The 20,551-nt window shown below is 35.4% G+C and overlaps 1 protein-coding gene across 3 annotated transcripts in view; it reads left to right on the forward strand.

Annotated features, from left to right (window-relative positions):
• LOC138692190 (zinc finger protein 665-like) overlaps positions 1-20,551 on the forward strand; it is a 39,933-nt gene that overhangs the window by 10,760 nt on the left and 8,622 nt on the right. Inside the window, exons 5-8 of one of the 3 annotated variants that reach the window (XM_069815261.1) lie at positions 3,801-4,459; positions 14,876-15,013; positions 17,480-17,617; positions 17,737-19,604. In XM_069815261.1, coding sequence (XP_069671362.1) covers positions 3,801-4,459; positions 14,876-14,895 — 679 coding nt within the window. In that variant the 3' untranslated portion in view covers positions 14,896-15,013; positions 17,480-17,617; positions 17,737-19,604. Of the gene's footprint in view, positions 1-3,800; positions 5,675-14,875; positions 15,014-17,479; positions 17,618-17,736; positions 19,605-20,192; positions 20,276-20,551 lie in introns of those variants that run through there. The other 2 variants (XM_069815259.1, XM_069815260.1) reach the window with 2 other exon arrangements.

The following is a 20,551-nucleotide window of genomic DNA, read 5'->3' on the forward strand; positions in this document are numbered from 1 at the left end:
GCCACAGGGCCACCTTGGCCGATCCATCGATTCCTTATCGAAATATATTTGTTTTCATGTTCTCTACCTTCTGTATTAATTTAAACGAATAGTTTCGGAACACCCTGTATATATGTTACTGAAAACTATAAAATTTAGTAAAGTAACAATATTATTATCAAAAATCAGATACTTTTATAGTTATTAATCTAGTGTTGTTGGTCTTTTTCATATATTTAATGGCGGTGTGATATAGATATTTATATGTCTGGTTCTCTAATTTTCCTTGGTAGTAATTGAGTCATACTTCCTATTTTGGCTGCGTCTTTAAATACATGAAAATTAATTTCATGTTTCCTTGGTTTAATCGATTAGAGCATATTTTGTTGTAGGGAAAATAGCAGGCCATTTCACTTCTTGCTACCGTGATCAGTAAGTTTATTTCCCGCAACCAGCAGCGAATGAAATACTGAAACTGCTAACGATTTACGATGAACAATTTTATTTAGGCGCATATAAGATTCAACAACTCTGACATATCATTCGGCTCATTTTCCGCATCTCTGCAATAGATTCCTCACAACAGCCTACATTACTGAAAATATACGGGATAAGATTCATTGTTACACAAATTAATCCACCAATATTTGGTACATCAGTATTGTCTGAATTAAGCGCAAAAATTACAATTGCTAAGAAAGACAAAGAAGTATTACTTACTGATAAAATAAGAGGCCTACAAGATTTTGTAGTCGTTTGATCACCTCAGCAAGATATCTTAGTTGCAAAAAGTGATTCTGCCCTCTACATTTCAGGGTAGTTCACGAAACATGCAGCTAAGTCTTTTCTTCAAAGCATGCCAAACCTCACATTTTCTTAACTTTGACCTACAATCCGCAATGACCTGAAATAGTTACTGCAGTACTCCCACATGAAAAACTCGCTGATCGTCCTGTCATTGTTACTTGCGATTTCACATTGAAACTCAACAACTGAAGACCGATAGATTCAAGGAAAAGTATTTGGTATAAAAAAAAACATTCAGAGGGAGTATGTTTCACTATTATGGAAGCAAATAACTTTCAAAATGTCTGATATTTTTCATTGAAAATGAATCTGAACAATTTCTATTTGAACTTCTTATGGACTTAGTTTGCAGTATTTGCTGCACAAGCTACTAGATTGCTTAGAAAATGATTTAACAGATCTATCCATAAGGAAGAAAGTAAAATGCCTTCCATATGTTCTAAAAATTATTTGAAGTATTAAAACAGACCTACAATGCCGAAAAAAATTTAAAAAATGACATATTAGTTCAAAAGCGTAAAAATGTGCAAAATATGCAACATAAGGAATTATTTTTTTACGTTGATATTAACAAAGAAAGGATTTCTATATTGGTAGGCATCGTCCAAATGTGAAAAATAACGAGATGACTTTTCATCAACATCTGCCCTCTAGTAATAACCAGGGAAAGCTTTTTGCCTTCAATCAGTTTCCGAAACATGCTTACAGCTAGCTGAAACTTGGTGAGATGTCTACATTGTTGTGTAGTGCAAGGTCTCTAGATGTCGCTGTCGAACAGCTGGTACCGACGGACCTTGCTGTAGTGTTTTGACAAAGTGATTGATATTAATAATTAGGACATTCCTGTCACATGTTCTTTTTGTTTATTATTCTCCACTACATTAAAAAATTAATCAAAATTTATTTAATACATATTACTTACAGCAATATGGAAATGTATCAATGAAACGTGTATAGGTATTCGAATTTTTTTATCCTCGTATTTTGTTTGTTATTGTGGACTAAAAATCTGCCGACGTGCCTAACTTCCAATCCATTGGTAGCAGTCAGTAATTTAATTCTTAATTAATGGTGAATTTCTTTGTGCAATGTAACGATGTACATTCATATTTCATGCGTGTTGCACAGTTCTCATAATACACAGTTTTTATTTGCTTGGCAGCATATAGTGTAGCAGGTTTTGTTGATATCAGTGACTTATATTTTCTTTGTTTGAGGACGTTTTAATATTTACAATGAATGAAAAAAGAAAATTAAGTAGGGCAAGGTTCTTAAAACTGGAAAGCTGCTTGTTCAAAGAAAAAAAGGAAATTTGCGAAAGTACCGAACATTAGTACATATTATCTTTCTGGCTCTCAAAAACAGCAACATACTTTGAAGAATCGACGTCCATAACATCCGAAACTAATCTTTCGCCAATGCAATCTAGTAAAGGAATTATCGAAGAGTAGGATAATATAAAATTGAAATGTCAAAACGAAGAGACAACGATATAAAAAGGTACATTCAGAGCGATTTGTACGTCCTGTAGGTTAATCAGTGGAAACATGCCTCACTTTTCAAATTCCGGGTTCATTGAATGCAAGACTGCAAATGTGCGTGTTAATGAGCACGAAAACTCATCTCAACATAGAACTGCCATAATTCCACTTATATCTAGAGCGAGTCCACACCTCTGGAGTAATGGTTAGCACATCTGGCCGCGAAACCATGGGGCCCGGATTCCATTCTCAGTCGGAGCAAGTTACCTGGTTGAGTTTTTTTTAGATTTTCCCTTAACTCAATATGAGCAAATGCTACATAAAGGCTGGTTCCACAATAAACCGGGAACGGAAACAACAACGAGAACGGGAACGGAAATATTGTTAAAATAATTGTATTCAAGAGTGGGCATTCAAAACTAACTATTGTGAAAGCTTACATTTAAATAAATTTATTTTTACATTATATCTTTTCTCGTTCTCGTTGTCGTTTCCGTTCCCGGTTTATTGTGAACCAGCCTTAACTTTCGGTGCTGGGCCCCGGACTCATTTCACCGGCATTATCACTTTCATCACTTTTAGACGCTAAATAAACTAAGATGGTGATAAAGTGTCGTAAAATAACTCACAAAAAATGTTCAGTGCACACTGTAGAAACGATGGAGAGAAAACTGCTTAAATATTTCCAGTCACGTAAAAATTTTGGCGGAACATTCTTCAAGGAAATTTTCGCCATAGTGGAATGTTGCGCAGTTCACAACTTTCACTGCGTGCGTCCTATGAAGAATGTGATTCAGCAAATATTGATAATTCCATACATTCTTTGGAAATACTTGTGGAGTTTGATGGTTTTTAGCTACAAACATTGTACTGTCTGGCAACAATGCAAAAATTAATCTAATTTGAAAGTGATAAAATAAACTATATATTAACATTTTATGTAGCATAAAAATAAATCACAACGGAAGTTATAGGCTACACCATTGAAATTCGAATTGGGAAGCAATCGCACAAACTTGCACATTTATGTCCAAAAACGATGAAGCAAACGTAAATGATTTTCCTTTGTAGGATAATCTTCGATTAATGGTAATACTCATAATATAAATACACTTGATTCAATTGAGAATGTAACTGTAACATGAAAACATAATTTCACTTCCTTTTAAGGACATGGAAACATTAATTTCTTACCTTTAGTTATATATATAATAATATAGTGTTTTTAGAACAAAAATTGTCCAAAGTTACCCTAACTGGCAGGCGACTTTAGACAGAGAATTGTCAATACAAAGGCCAAGCAACTAAGATTTGGCAAACATGCATTTTCCGCATGAAATTTGTTGTATGGGTTAATACAAGAATGGTGAGACAATTTTGATATTTCCAACATAATTCATAATTTATTTACAGCATTGTATCTCTAATGGTAACGTTTCTCCTAGTGAAATAGGTTCGTTTAGGTTTGATGTTCATTAGTTTAATATATATTTGTTGGGACTATTCTATTGACTGATAGTATATTTTCGTCAGGATTGCAGCTGGCAAAGAGAGTTCTGTATCATCACAATTCGACAGTATTGCAGATGAAGAGTACGAGACTGTGTGTGAGATTCCCAAGAATTCAGATTCCTCAGGAAAACAAGCCGGAACTCATGAAGATAAGCAAGTGCAAATCGAAATGTTTAAAGAATGTCTCTCCAATCCTTCAAAATCGACGACGCATTTACGTGAGCGTGTAGTCAAGAATGCTTACAAATGCGACTTTTGTGGTAGAAGATTTTCTACGTCGCGTGGTGTAAAAAGGCATGAACTTCTGCACACAGGAGAGGAACCTTTCAGATGTGATGTTTGTGGTAAGAGCTTCTCGAGGTCGGGTAACCTTCGAAGGCATAAACTTTTGCATGTTGGTGAGAAACGTTTCAAATGCGATGTTTGTGGTAAGTGCTTCTCGAGGTCGAGTCATCTAAGAACCCATAAACTCTTGCACACAGGTGAGAAACCTTTCAAATGCGATGTTTGTGGCAAGTGTTTTTCACAGTTGATTAATCTAAGATCCCATGAACGGATTCACACAGACGATAAGCCTTTCAAATGCGATGTTTGTGACAAGAGTTTTTCGCAGTTGACTTATCTAAGAACCCATGAACGCCTTCACACAGTCGACAAACCTTTCAAATGCGATGTTTGTGGTAAGTGCTTCTTGAGTTCCAGTATTCTTACAAGGCATAAACTCGGTCACATTGGTGACAAACCTTTCAAATGCGATGTTTGTGGTAACTGCTTCTCGCGGTCGAGTCATCTAAGAAGGCATAAACTCCTTCACACTGGTGAGAAACCTTTCAAATGCAATGTTTGCGGCAAGTGTTTCTTGCAGTCTAGTAATCTAAGACGCCATGAGCGCCTTCACACAAATGAGAAATCTTTCAAAAGGTGATGTTTGAGGTGCTTGTCGAAGTCGAGTGGTGATACAAGCCATGAACGCCTTCACACAGGGGAGAAAACCTTTTAAATGTGATGTTTGTGAGACGTGTTAATCGGCGTCGCGTAATCTTACAATGCATGAACGCGTGCACACGGGTGAGAAATCGATTATCTCTCTAAATCGAGTAGCTTAAGAGACAAGAACACCTGCACACACGCGAGGAACCATTGAAATGCTGTGTATGTGGCAATCGATCTCAGATTCCTTATCCCTAAAGAGCTAATGCCACACACATGCGAAAATGCTATGTTCGATTTGTTTCTGGCATTCGAATGGCGTAAGAGGGCATGAACTCCTGCACAGAGTGCGAAAACTTTCAAATCCGGTTTGTCTTCGAGTCTGCCCTGAAAAGCTATAGACGAGTGCACAGGAGTGAAAAAACTGTCGAACTTTATGTATTCCTTTCAATCGAGTGGCCAGAAAAACAATTTGTGCACTCAGACGAGGAACCTTTCAAATGTAATTATTCTGGTCTTTTTCGACCATGAGTAACGTAAAGTGCCTTCAACACCTGCATACAATCACGAAATCTTTCAATTGCGATGATTGTGGGAAGTGTTTTTCGATCTGAGTTTTATAATAAAGCATAAATAACTCCTCGCAGACGAGAAACCTTCTAAATATATTTGCTGTCAAATTGTTTTTGCTGTCTAACTTAATTACTCGTATACATGGCAGGATGAAAGCAAACACGATTAATTGCATATTCATAATTTATTTGTGAGAAATTGCTCAATACACGATTTTTGTAGCAATATTGTTTTATCTTGCATGTGTCTTCTATTCAACGACGATCATTTTTGTGAACTTAAAATCTAAGTAATGCAGAGCAATGAACATCACTGCAGCCAGAGCTGAACTGTGACTTTATTATAGTTATTAATAGTATAAATTACTAGAAGTAAATCGGTCATGAATACAGCATTATTCTGCCTTATTTGAAATAGTACCTCGGGTAATTCATCATATATCGTAAGCCCTTTTCTTTCCAGCTCAAAGTCTGTTGATGCCACTAAAGGCTGCAGGAGGAAATATTGTTCAAGTTCATTTTCTTCCTCAAAACAGCACTCTTTGTCCACTATTCAAAATCATGGATGGTTGTGACAATCATTTCTACGGATTTGTGCTTCGTTATTCTGATACACTGAGCTTTCGAGATCTGAAGTTATGTTATTACAAGATCTGAGATGAATCAGATACTTTCAACGTTAGGATGGTCAATCTTTTATTAATCAATCATTACTTTTATTATGAAACCAGATAATTTTGGTCATTTTCATGATGGGATAGAAGGTAACAATAACACCATATTTTTTTTACATCTTGATTACTTATCTTTAAAATCACTACTTATATGAACAATTTCTTGTATTAAATGAATCCGTTATGGTATTGTATGTTATTTACTAGCGAGTGGTACTTGAAATATGATCGAAATTAGTAATTTTTGTATCTTTTCATTGAATGACCTATTTATTTTTCAATAAACCATTTCATCTTCTTTCTCTTTTTTTCTATTGCTTGTGTGCGCTATTAATAATGTTGAAACAAAATCACAATATCGGTACAAAATAAGTTGTAGAGTTTACAAAATCCCTGAGAGTGAATAGGATACTGTAAATACTACAGACATTCACTGGTGTTAAACCCGAAAGCATTGCTTCCTAATAGCAATTTATTATATCTGAAAACACTAATGTTCCTAGCCATGTCTTTGATACAGTTTGCTAATATTTACCAGGTCCCGTGTTACTTGGCCCGTTGCGTATTTAAATAAGGGTTGTTTCGTTTACTTCCACTGACTCGTATAATTGTTAATTATTAAAAGAAGTTCATATAATTTTTATCTTTATTGTTAACTGTTTCCGTATTATCAATTAGTTGAAGTTTCGAAATAACGAAATATTACACACTTTATTTCTTGTGTAATGCTGCATCATTTTTTGTTGTGTAAATTAGAAGGCCGGACTTTATTGTTGACGTCGCGAACGTTATTGTAATCTATACGGTGGTTATGTTTGATTAATGTTATGTAGTCACCATTGTCTTACGAAATTATATGAAATCTACAGACATTTTTTCTTCATGTTTCTTTCGTATTATGCTGTGATATATGATGTATGGAAGTTTTCTTGAATTAGTAATACTTTGGGACTTAGTGGGTCTAACTTTGGGACTTGGTGGGCCTAGCCCCTCTGAATAATGTAAATTTGCATAGGTACATTATATCATTTGCCTCCCATAAAATTTCTTACTAATATGACGACTGTAATACATAAATCCATTATGTTCGCCGTATACCTTACGAAAACGTCAATGACGTCACGGTCCTTATATTAATTCTTTAAAGTTACGTAATAATCGTTACCACCATGTATTGTGGGTCCCTATCACCACGGCATGGCGCGTCCTGAGGAGACGGCCTCCAGATATGGAGGTTAGCTGCGAATATATTGAATAAGCAGTCGTGGACAGACGATAAGGGGTGGTCCTCCAGTTTGGGGGTTGGGCGAAGGGCTAACAACCCATCACCGTAAAAAAAACCAGCTTTTTACGAATCCCTACAATAAGCCTCGGAATAGGACTGATTCTCCGGCACGACCACAGCAAAGGAATAAGTAAAAAAAACCCCACGTTTTCAGATGTCGAAATTGCGATAGAAAATCTGAGAAAGTACAAGTCTCCAGGTATCATCAAAATCCAGCAGAATTAATACAAGAGATTGGAAGTGCATTATCTATCGAAATTTATAAACTTGTACTTGCTATTTGGGAAAGGAAATTGTCTCAGAACAGTGGAAGGAGTCCATAATTGTACCTATTTTCAAGAATGGGGACAAAACCAATTGTAACTTTCGAGGTTTATAGCTTCTGTTGACGTCGTACAAAATTTTGTCCAACATTCTTTTGAGAAGATTAACTTCGTACGTAGATGAAATTATTGGGGATCATCGGTGTGGTTTTAGGCGTAATAAACCGACTATTGATCAGATTTTTTGTATTCGACAGACAATGGAGAAAAATTGGGAGTATAAGGGTACAGTTCATCGGTTATTCATAGATTTCAAAAAGGTATATGGCTCGATTAAGAGGGAAGTATTATATGATATTCTTGTTGAATTTGGTATTCCCAAGAAACTAGTTCGATTAATTAAAATGTGTCTCAGTGAATCGTACAGCAGAGTCCGTATAGGTCAGTTTCTATCTGTTGCTTTTCCAATTCACTGCGGGCTAAAGCAGAGAGATGCACTATCACCTTTACTTTTTAACTTCGCTTTAGAATATGCTATTAGGAAAGTTCAGGATAACAGGCAGGGTTTGGAATTGAACGGGTTACATCAGCTTCTTGTCTATGCGGATGACGTGAATATGTTAGGAGAAAATACACAAACGATTAGGGAAAGCACCGAAATTTTACTTGAAGCAAGTAAAGCGATCGGTTTGGAAGTAAATACCGAAAAGGCAAAGTATATGATTGTCTCGTGACCAGAATATTGTACGTAATGGAAATATAAAAATTGGACATTTATCCTTCGAAGGGGTGGAAAAATTCAAATATCTTGGAGCAACAGTAACAAATATAAATGACACTCGGGAGGAAATTAAACGCAGAATAAATATGGGAAATGCCTGTTATTATTCGGTTGAGAAGCTTTTATCATCTAGTCTGCTGTCAAAAAATCTGAAAGTTAGAATTTATAAAACAGTTATATTACCGATTGTTCTGTACGATTGTGAAATTTGGACTCTCACTCTGAGAGAGGAACATAGATTAAGGGTGTTTGAGAATAAGGTGCTTAGGAAAATATTTGGGGCTAAGAGGAATGAAGTTACAGGAGAATGGAGAAAGTTACACAACACAGAACTGCACGCATTGTATTCTTCACCTGACATAATTAGGAACATTAAATCCATATGTTTGAGATGGGCAGGGTATGTAGCACGTAAGGACGAATCCAGAAATGCATATAGAGTGTTAGTAAGGAGACCAGAGTGAAATATAACTTTGGGGTGGCCGAGACGTAGATGGGAGGATAATATTAAAATGGATTTGAGGGAGGTGGGATATGATGATAGAGACTGGATTAATCTTGCTCAGGATAGGGACCAATGCCGGGCTTATGTGAGGGCGGCAATGAACCTTCTGGTTGCTTGAAAGCCATTTGTAAGTAAGTAAGTAAGTAAGTAATAATCGTTGCCAGGTATGCACCCTATGCACTTATTTTACTTTTTCCATACGAACTGTCTGATATGCCGTAACAAATCTTCATACCAGCCAGTGCTATTATAACGTGTTTAAGATATAGCGAGGACAGAGGGCTACAAATTGCAATCAACTACTAATTTATTCATAATAAACTGTTTGCTGCCACATACATATGTTAAAGTCAGTGATGTGAAGATCATTTCGAACGTCTCAAAACAGCAAAGGCTACCTTTCAGCTTTTCTTCTTTTAGTTGTAAAGGATGTGATAAGATGGAACCCAGTTTGATCCATTAGCTATACAATCATGTGGTGACGCTGACACAATGGAGACAAGACTTTCACCAGATGTAAGTATGGCGAGACCATTCCGTCGAGTTCATCATCAGCATATCTTCCATTTCATCTTTATTTCTAGTGGACAGTGGTTAAGTTATACTCTCTTCATACCAATACACTTTTAATGAATTTCTCGTATTTTGAACCCCACACTTCGTCTGTAAAAAGCAACAAGGCTCGTCTTCTTTGTACAGCAATTACTGTAACATTGTTATCACTATCAGAGCTCAGCCTAGTAACTTTACTCATAATACAAGTCGTTTATTCCGTTGTTCTGCGTGTATAATCCATAAACAGTATGAATATCATATGTATTTCGGTAGTTCATCGGTTTTCTTAGCTCCATAGACGGTGTATTTAAAAGCGAATATGTACAGATGCGGTCAATTAAAAAAATAACTTCCATTCCATTCTTTTTCTTTTAAATATTACTGCATTAATGTTAATATGCACAGTAACTTAAAATGTTAATACTGTTGTGTTTTACATTGTGAATATGAATTGGTAACAATCAGTGCCTCGTAACTATCCTTCTGTGTAAAATTGTCAAAGCTGGCGTCAATTATAATGTTTAAATTATATTACTCAACTTCTAGAAGTCTGAAAAATCTAGTTGGGAGATCCATCCCCGGTCCACTCACTCGATAGCCCCAAGCTTCAAGTGAAAAATTTTTTTTACATGCGAGGTTGCTGGTTTTAATGTTCGAGTGCAGGGTTGCTAGATAAATGAAACGCAATCGTCGTATCAACTTATGATAATAGTCGTACTTCAACACAAAATTGTCGTATTTACATCATTTTACTATTTTATAGATAGTGCACAAAAATATATTTCACATAATACGAAAAAAAAAAAAAAAAAGATTAATAGGCCTATAAATATATATTCATTCATGCATAGTGTTCTGTGTAAGAACAGATCTTTCACTGTAAACCCAGCATTCTCCAGTCTTTCGTATTCCAGCATCCATTTCTTCATCCAAGCAAGAATATTAGTAATTAAGTTAAATAGATTATATTCACAATGACATTTAGCATTCAAATTACCTTTTCTTCATCAACACTGTCATTTTCGGCAAAGCATGCACGATGACGCTTGGTCAAAATAATATTATTGAATTGTGAGTCAGTAGAAACTATATCTTTGGCCGCCGCAATGGGAGATATTTAATATCAATCATTGCGGCAGCTGTTGATTACATCAAATTAATCCACCTGCAGTCGACTCAAATCCGACACCGCTAAAATGTCGGCGCGTTTAGACTTCTTAATCCTACTTCGGTACTATCTATACTAATAATAAATCTGTATCCGAAATATTTAAAAGGGGGGTTATAAGGGGCCTGAATTAAATAAATCGAAGGCGAAATATGATTTTCTGAAATTATCTTAGGTCGAGAACGTGCAAATCTATTAAGAAATCTTGATAAACGCCAAAATATAAAAAAAAAAATAAAATAAAATAAACGCAGAAAACGTGATGGAATTTTATTGGCAAGTTACGCAATTTCTCGCCTGTGATTTAAATCAGTTCAATGATGGAGAAAGAGTAAAGAGGTTTATGATTAAAGCAGCCGAATTAATTTGCCAAAATGAATAAAAGTTTTCGATTCTCTCACGTTAACCAAGCGCTTTCCTAATAATTCGCCACTGACCGCCTTAGCGATTACGATAAGGTGACGCAGGTCACAGCAGTTTATATTTCTCATCCTACCCTGTAGTCTCCTCTCCTAATAAACAAACTATTTCAAATCGAGTGCCTCACGTAACCGAAAATTGTGCCCATGTATGCCTTAAAGCCAAAAAGCATATAGAGTATATGTGTGATCAGGGATATTAGTCAATGACATACTGAATGAAGAAAAGTTTTCTAGAAAAGGGGCTAATTAACTGTTAATTTTTTAAATTATAGTCGGACATTGTGAGTTCCAAAATAATTTTGTCCCTTCAGTAAAATAGTCGTACAAAATTGCGTACGACTTAGAGTTCAGTCACAGTCTTATACATACAGTCGCGCAACTTCAACACTTTTTTTGCCAACATTCGCGACACTAGCGCCCTAGCGGCAGGCAAGGCACTGGTCATAGGGTTGATACAGCCAGCACGTGCTTTAAAGGGATGCGAGATGTTATAATAACGTTTTAATCATGCGTCGGAATAAAGGCAATATGTGCAATGACGAAAATTGCAGTAACAAGTTTAAATCTCCGAATTTGTCGTTCTTCAGATTCCCTAAAGACCAAGAGAAAATCATAACTCAGTCATAACCAATAATCCACGTTGTAGATAGCCTACGTATTGTGTTCTATAAAACATTTATTAGTTATCGGTTACCTATTTGTATGTCAGGAAGAACAGTTTAAATAAAAACAAAGTAAATACCTGTTACAGTATATTATTTTTTTGCAGAGATCATATGTGTAAATGTGTAACCATTCCGATTTTGGATAATATATCTACAGTTTTTAATGCAAGTAATTCCATAATTTTTGTATTCGTGTTTTTTTCTTTATATTTTTAAAAAGTTGAATGTTATATAGCATTCAAGTAGGTTTCATGGTATTAATTTTGCAAGAATTCATGGAGTATAGTAATCCTTTTGCAAAATATTCACTTCTTGAATAAATCCAGACTGTGTCGATAAATTTCTGATGTGTTGGTGTAGATTCATGTGGCAGACGTATTAAGTTCTCAAGAAATAAAAGAGCCTTTTTTAATTTAATATAAAAAGCAATCTTTTCTGTAATAATTTGCATGACTGTTATTGGTGTTGATTTTACATTCCCAGTGATTATTTGAGCCGTTCAGTGCAGAAGTGGTGTAAGTCAAAAGCAGGTAATGAGGTTTAAAGTAAGAATTCTGTAAAATACAGCGCAAAGTAGCAATTAATATATCCTTCGTTCTATTCACCGACTATTAATAGTTTAAATACATTCAATATTAACTGCCACTTTGCGTTGTATTTTACAGTATGTTTACTTTAACCCCTAATTACCCATTTTTGACTTACATCACTTCTGCTCTGAAAATAAAATTAGGCCTACATTTTCTGAGTTAATTGAAGTTACAATTTTTTCAACAAAATTGTGTGTTCATTTATTTGTTCTCACCTACGTCATATTAACAGTAAGTGCATGTAAATTACGTATTATATAGGTAGGATAAGTTAAACTTAGGCATTATGTGTGAAAACTGGAAATGTAATGTAAAATGCGGTAAACTTGCCATAAAAATTTAAACCATAACATCAGCGCTATTTGTGACTCAAAATAATAAAGGAAATACAGGTTCTTAAGAAATGGAAAAATAATGAACTTCATATTTATGTTTAAATCCTCCCCTTTTCTTTATTTTCAAGTTTACCCCAATTTGCGGTATGCAAAATCGTTAATTTCTCAGTAAATCGGGAGAGGAGTTCACCACGCGATGTACCCTACGAGATATGCCCTACAATTCTGAAGCTACTAATTTTTACTCTTCTCACAGGAAATACAAAGTTCCAATGATTCATAAATATATTTAGGAATGAATGAATTAACCGACCACGCACGAACAATTATATTATTTCAAACCATGATACGTGATCAGAGCCATGATTCAGTTGTAAGGAGCAGAAAGAATTACTTTTATTCCCAGCTTCTGAAACTTGTAGATTAGCTGCGTGTGAAATTCTTCTAGGATTCTAAAGTAGAATTAATAAGAACCATATACACTTATTGTATAGCATAAAAATATAAAATAAACTACGCAAAACCTGTTTTCTGATGTGTTATCATAAGTCGTGTGCACACTTGTAACTTGCCTGCCGCTAGAGGGCTACTGTCGCGCCAGCTGTCAAATGTTGGCATATTTTATACGTATGAGTTGCGTGACTGTATCTATTAGACTGTGGTTCAGTCGTACCTCGTACAATTAGTCAAAATAATCGTAAATGTACGACTATAGTCGTACATATGGCAACCCTGTTCGAGTGCACCTTTATCAGCGAAAATCACGGCTTCCTTAGTTCCTGCACACGGCCAACTGGCGGTCAAATGATTGTGAAAAGGAGAATTAGATAAAGATGGATGGCTACGACCATTATATCAGAAAACATATCTGAAGAATCTCCAGTTCTGATAACTTTTGCCATAGTAAGGTGAGGAGCTGTTTTCCACACGAGAGAGTGTGATAACACAAGTGATTATTTTTATATATCTACTTGTTTAGTATGCTATCTCTTTTGGCAAACATTACCGAAGGGCAGCTATCCTTGTGGATTTTATATATAATATTCTTAGTTTCCTGGCGATATTATTATTAATAATAATAGTAGTAATAATTGTGTATTTTGTTTGGGTGAAACTTAGGTATCTCCCCACACTACAAAATTCCTACCCTCATTTCACTTTGATAAATCCCTGAATTAACCCACTAACCTTGTCACATTCCTCGGGTTAATGTCACTTAGCTATCCCCTCATTTAACCCATAAAGAAACTTAATCAGACCTCAGTCCCGTGTGTGGTGTGGTGCGATATCGAAGATTGGCATTTGTTTGCTGTACAACTAGATGTCTACTGTAATTTGTTTATTTTATTTTGAAATGAGTTAACTATCATTACGTTAATTTGTTCATATAAAGAGAAAGTTTAGGTAATAGGGATATATTGTTAAAAATTGTTTTGTCATGTTCGCAAAACTAGCGAATAGGTGTTTTCTTTCCTACTAGGTTATTTGTATATTACAAGCTTTAATATCACGATACATTTCTACCTATTCCTTTTTACGAATCTGTTACAGGTTAAATTATATTACATCACTTTAGGCTTTTGGTATGCCTTGCACTTACGAATCTTTGATAGGTGAGGTTAGGCTAGGGGTTTTGTTATGCCTTATTTTTATACGTATCGGTGACTGGTAAGGTTAGGTTAATTTATTATGCCTTGTACAGTATAGGCCTATACTAAAAATTGTCTGAATATGTGTTCCCTTTTTTTTCTGTCCCCCTTTCTTTGGTAACGCTATAGTAAAGATGTGAAAAAAGAAACTCTTCTTCCTCCAAAATATGTCGCTATAAAATCATTCGTTTTTCAACTCCACCTCCACTACAACTACTTTACAAATTCAACTATTTTCACTTCCAAAATCACAAAAAGTACTTGTGCGCTAATTTCTCTGTGATTATTTTCTGAAGTTGTTGAGGAACATACTTTTCTCCACCATCACGGAAGCCAGAAAATATGCTAAACAATTTGTAATCAATAAACAAATAAAATATATAGGCCTCTATAGCCTACTTAATTCATTACAATAGGTAATGTTACTTTAGGCTTTCTGTATTCCGTGCATATGCGAATCTGTGACAGGTTCGTTTAGGCTTTGTTTATGATTTGCATATACGAATGAGTGACATTGTAGATTGGTTTAGGATTTCGTATGTCTTGCATATACGCATCTATGACAAATGAGGTTAGTTCAGGCTTTTGATATGCCTTGCATGTACTCAAAATTATTTAATAATTAGTCCATTTTTGCTGTCCGCATTCCTTTAGTTACACTAATCCCAAAGTGCCCAATTATGATTTCTCGTTTTACTGCAGGAACGGAATCTTTTGGATGAGCATATGGCCGGTGTAAAGATGGGATGTGTTGACCAGAGCCATGATTTCGCGTCTGAAGTGAAATTTGAAGAAAATCCGGAGCCAATTTCTTTCCCTGTGGTGAAAGATGAACCTGAGGTGAGTGGAGCTCAAGGAATGCACTGTGTTCTTCTTCGAGTCATTATGGTATATTTTGATTGGGTTATACTATTCCACAGTGTGCTTGGTATTATGTTGTACTTAAGGACACGACTTCTTTTTGTTGTTTCTATGCCTTTTGTCTAAAAATCTCAATACGTTTACTGTTTCAAATAAGTAATTTTCTTTTGTTAGTAGTTCTACAAACAGATATTAGCGCCTTTACTTCAAGAATTGGCCTACATTTTAACATTTTCATAAATTACACTACCTAATACAGCGACCATAATAGAATGTTCAGAATATTTCATAATACATAGGCTACATGTTCCGACAAAATTCTGAAATTTCTATTTTTTATAAGTGCGTGCGAATTTTTTTTTTTTTTTTTTTTTAGTTTAATATTATTTGTGTGTTTATATTGGTGTATATTTGTGTCTTTGTGTGTATTGTCTGCGTGTGTGTACGCCCCCTAGCTATGCCCAGTCATCCTGCTGCTGTTAAGGTAAGCGTCCACTTACCAGGATGGATCCATATGGCACGTTCGGTTTTTTATCCTTTGCATTATTTTAAATGGATAATCACTCACTTGGCCATATCACCTGTGTTCATATGACCGGATTCCCTTCAGGATTCTGACCAGAGAATTCTAAATAGATTTGTGTACAGTCCAGATCGAAATAGAGAATGTGATGACAAATATATCGACTGCAAGACCTTCAATCGCGGTAATATTGAAGATATAAAGAAATGGATGACGCGAAGCTTATCTTATTAGGTCCTACACTATGAAGAGCTATTTAATTTGCGAAATTAGAATTATAGCAAGGTTATATGGAGAAAGACGTATATGAGATTGGGAAAATACTAACTTAACCAGGTATGTCATTCATAATTTATTTAATTTACAGGGATATTCATTTTATTTTCAGATTCAGTTCAAACACTGCAATGAAATAATGCGCTCTAGCGGTAAACTACAATACAATTTGATGATTCATTCGGAAATGCGGACAAGTAAGCAATACTGCATTAAAAATTCAAACGCATTATTTTCAGTAAGTGGCCACCTATCTTTATTGTCTACTTCCTGTTAATTAAACATTGAATCTTTCTTACCTGTGATACTCATGCTACGAGTAAGAAACCAGGTATTGACTATATGGAAGCAGAGTGCAACCAGCGAAAATTGATATATTCAAAACTCCAAATATTTATAAATACTCATATTATTAAGTGTTTGCGACTTCCAGGAAGTTAATTTGTTTGAGGTAAGGTTGGAATGCATTTCCTTTTCTAAAGCTGCGATGCTCTGTATAATTTCCCTCTAAAAAATAGGGGTTTGTTTTGTTGTTTTGGTTTGAATTTCATTCCAGATTCTTCTTTTGTCTACTGATGGCAGTATGTATGATACAACGTGGCCGTAGATATAAAACTGAGTTCCATTGGAAGACATAATCGATCTGGGTTCATTTCCCTCACTATTAACGTTTCCTGACAACCAATTATATAAGAGAAGTGTAATGTGTGAGGAATTAACATATGCGAAACTGTTAATGTATATTTATGGAAAGCAAATATGACTGCCGTAGCAATGCAGTATAGCGTATGCCAAAATTTTGCATTACACTATCTTTATTATTCTGCTTACTGATTCTCTCTCACGCCTCTAAACGCAACATAACCCTGCTGTGCCATAAACTGTTTTTAATTTAGATAGTGGTACAGTTCACGAATTTGACAGTGAATCATTTCCATGCCCCACAATGTTCCCCACTCATACTTGTCGAAAGGACTTTGCCAAAAACCCCTTGTCGATCTGTGTGGTAGCTCAATGGTATAATGTTTGAGTACTTGTCAGTACGAAACAAAATACTTCTAGTGCAACAACTCAGAATAATTGAAACATATAAAAGGAGGGTAGAGGCGATAGAGTCAGGTAGGTAGGGATAAGTGGGAATGTTTACTTTTGTGCAGTAGTTCAACGGAAAAAAGGTAGGCAATGGTGGTTTTTCCACGGTTTCCCTTCATACACAAGGAATTTATATCCATTGAGTGCAGCCATCGGAAAAATATTATGTGCTGGCAAGAGAGGAATCCAGTGTTTTATTATTTTTTACAAAACTATGGAAATATTGTTGTTAATCTAACACAGTGTTGAGGATATGCTACAATATAATGCACATTAGTATATTATCTGGGTAATGGCCTAAATATTAAAAACTGTGATCTGTTAGCTTTGCGTATTCATCATCACAGACGTTACTAACATGTATAACAAAGGTTTTTGCATGAAAATATGCATTTCCATATGAATCCTGGCCTTATTCAACGTAATGTAAAGCACATGCGTGGGTTGTGATCAGACTATGGCATGCGGACACATAGAGAAGAACTAGTTAAGTTAGAAGTTGTCTTGTAACAGTGTAATAAATTGCTCATTTAAGATGTCTCTTTGTACTGCAGGAACGGAATTTTTCAGATCAGCATGTGACTGGTATAAAGGAGGAATATGAGGACCAGAGCCAAGATCTCGCAACTGAGATCAAATTTGAGGAAGATCCGGTGCCGATTTCGTTTCCTGTAGTGAAACGCGAATCTGAGGTGAGTGCAGAACAAAGAATGCATGTTCTGATTTATCTGGATCGATACAGCATACATCAAAGTATTGTATAGTTTATTTCCTTTTTTCTGTCAGTGACGTTCATTCAGTTTTAATATAGGTAGGACATGAAGAGTGGGAAAGCACCAGGAGTTGATGGAGTCCCCATTGAATTACTGAAATGCTTGGGTGAACATAAGAAGCAAATTCTATCATTATGCAACGACGAATATGAGAAAGGCGAGGGGCCTGAAGATTTTACGGTGACAGTGTTGTTTCCAGTACCGAAAAAAATAATGCTAACAAATGTAAGTGGTTCAGGTCTATCAGTGTAATATCGCACTCGGCGAAGATTCTCTTGCAAATAGTGAGTAGAGGTTTATATTATATTCTAATATGGAAGAATAGTTGGAAGGAGGGCAGTTTGGTTTCGGGGAAGGAAAAGGTACGAGAGATGCAATTGCACTGCTACGGAGGATCGGTCAAGGATACCTGGACAAGAATAAAGAAGTGTATATAGTATTTGTGGACCTAGAAAAGGCTTTTTAACAGAATAAACAGATGGGGATCCCTAAGAAATTTGGCGTGGATTAGAAAGAGACACCTGAGAAGTTTTTGCAAAGCGTCGTAAAATAACCTATATGACTGTTTAGTAATGTTCATAAAAAAACAATTGAAAGTCAGTATAGGAGAAGAAATGTCAGAAGGAAGTCAAATATTGAGAGGAGTACACAAAGTATGTCCTTACCATCTATCCTGTTCAACATTACTCAGCTCTACGTGATATCGTGTGTCGTCTGTTTACAAGCAGTTCTGTGGAGTCCACTTTCACATCAGTTGTGATTCAGTCATGGAGCAGTACAGGGCAAGACAGACGATATCATAGGACTGCAGATGTTGCCCTCAGGCCATTTTGTTTGCGTACCAGGATTTTAAATCGAATCGATCTTCAAACTTATTTAGCATCGAAACGAAACTTTTCTGGACACGAGTTCCTAATCAAAACTGTATCTAGTTAATCCCCTCTACAACCCTTAGAAGTTTGTATTAGGAATTCTGAAACACTCTGTATTGATAATCTGTGACAGTTTTGCTAAGTAACCGTTTGTTGCAAATATGGATGTAATATTTTACTCGTATTGTATTCTGCTAATTAATATAGCCTATTTCAAAATATTGAGAAACGACACATATCGAACAGCTTTTATATATTTTTTTTCTCGGAAAATAGATACCGCATAGGGATGCAATCTACGGAAAATGTTAGACTTATTCTTCTTAACCTCATATATTTTCTTACGGGTTCAAACTGTTGAGTAAAGGCTCATTCACAATTAAAATTAAACATAACGTAAACATTAACATAAGCACATCAACATATGCCACAAACTTAAGTAGCCAAGGCCCATTCACAATGAAAATGAAACATAACGTAAACATAACACGTGTATGGAAACAAACATACCGAATCAACAAAACTACAGAATCTATTACATAAAAATGGAGAATTGCAGAATGACTGACGATGTAGCTATTCAATTTATGTTTCTGATAACTACAAAGGCATCAGTATATGGCTTTCAATACTTGAAATCAAAGAAACGGAGATGTAAAATAATCAACTTTCCGTCATATGATTCCATGTTGCGCACCTAGCTATCATCACGGCCAATAGATCAAAAAATTGCCTGTAGGCAAAGCCCATGAGATGTTAAACAAAAAGTGAAAACACGCTTTCCGCTTGTGTATTGTTTCCAAATCGCATAAACATAAGCATGAAAGTTTGGAGTTTGCAAACTTTCACGTTAACGTCTTATGATTAAGATTATTTTTATGCTTATGTAATTCATTGTGAATGCTTTCATTAAATAACATGGACACAAGGTTTAAGCTTATGTTATGTTTATGTTTAATTTTCATTGTCTTTGTCATTGGGCCTTAAGAGTAGCTGTTCCAAAAAATTTTACTTTTATGCACGTATGGGCTTTCTCAATATTCCCAATCAATTACACACTTACACTTTGTTGTAATTATTTTGTATCAATAAATTTTCATTTCTATCATAAACCTCAAATACAAATACAAATATTCTGTTATTTCAATTAGTTAATAATATGTAATTTCTTTTTCTTCTCAATCTTTTTGCAACATGCGCCATTTCACCAGTCATCAAGTTATCATTCCCCTGTCTGTTGACTAAAAGTAATGCATATAGAATTTTAGGTATTTTACTCTGTATGTTATTGCCTATACATTAATCTCATTTATTTGTATTTTATAGTACTAGCTCCCTGCAAACATTTCTCCTGCTCTTTGGGAACTACACCTTTCGATTATATGAGTGTGTCGCTTAGTTTAATTTACACCTTTGTTTTACCACATTTAGAAATGAGGTTCAAAACGCTGTTCTATAAGGAAAAGAATTACCCCATGAAATATCTGCTCCAAGAATAGTCATATCTAAATTAACTTCTACTGGCCTAATACGACTTTTATGCACTTCTGTGGCATATAGAATCGATGCACTTTTGTTAATGTAAATTGTGCTATCTTTCTGTTTTGTTTGCTCTGTGTTAGGAAGAGCAGAGTGACTTGCACACAGTGAATGAGGAGCCAAGGGTGGAAGGAACAGCAGAGGACAACGAGATTTTCACGGAATGGTGAGTGTGAAATAATGCGAGTTTATGTAGAGATTCATTGCGTTTGAAACTTCCTTTTCGGTAACTGGCTAGAAGCACCTTCAGAAGGGTTGTATCTCTGAACCAACACCAACAGATAGCGTGCGTGTATGTGCAGGGATGCGCTTGGCGTGTGCCTTTGTTTTCCAGTGTATAAACATTGAGGATTTATGTAGTGTATTGGTATTTGAAATGCTCTTAAAAATAGGGTTATATATGCCAAATTAGTGTTGTATTCCACTATGTAGGCCTAATGAC

Source organism: Periplaneta americana, chromosome 16 (assembly GCF_040183065.1).
Source record: "Periplaneta americana isolate PAMFEO1 chromosome 16, P.americana_PAMFEO1_priV1, whole genome shotgun sequence".
Lineage (NCBI taxonomy): Eukaryota > Metazoa > Arthropoda > Insecta > Blattodea > Blattidae > Periplaneta > Periplaneta americana.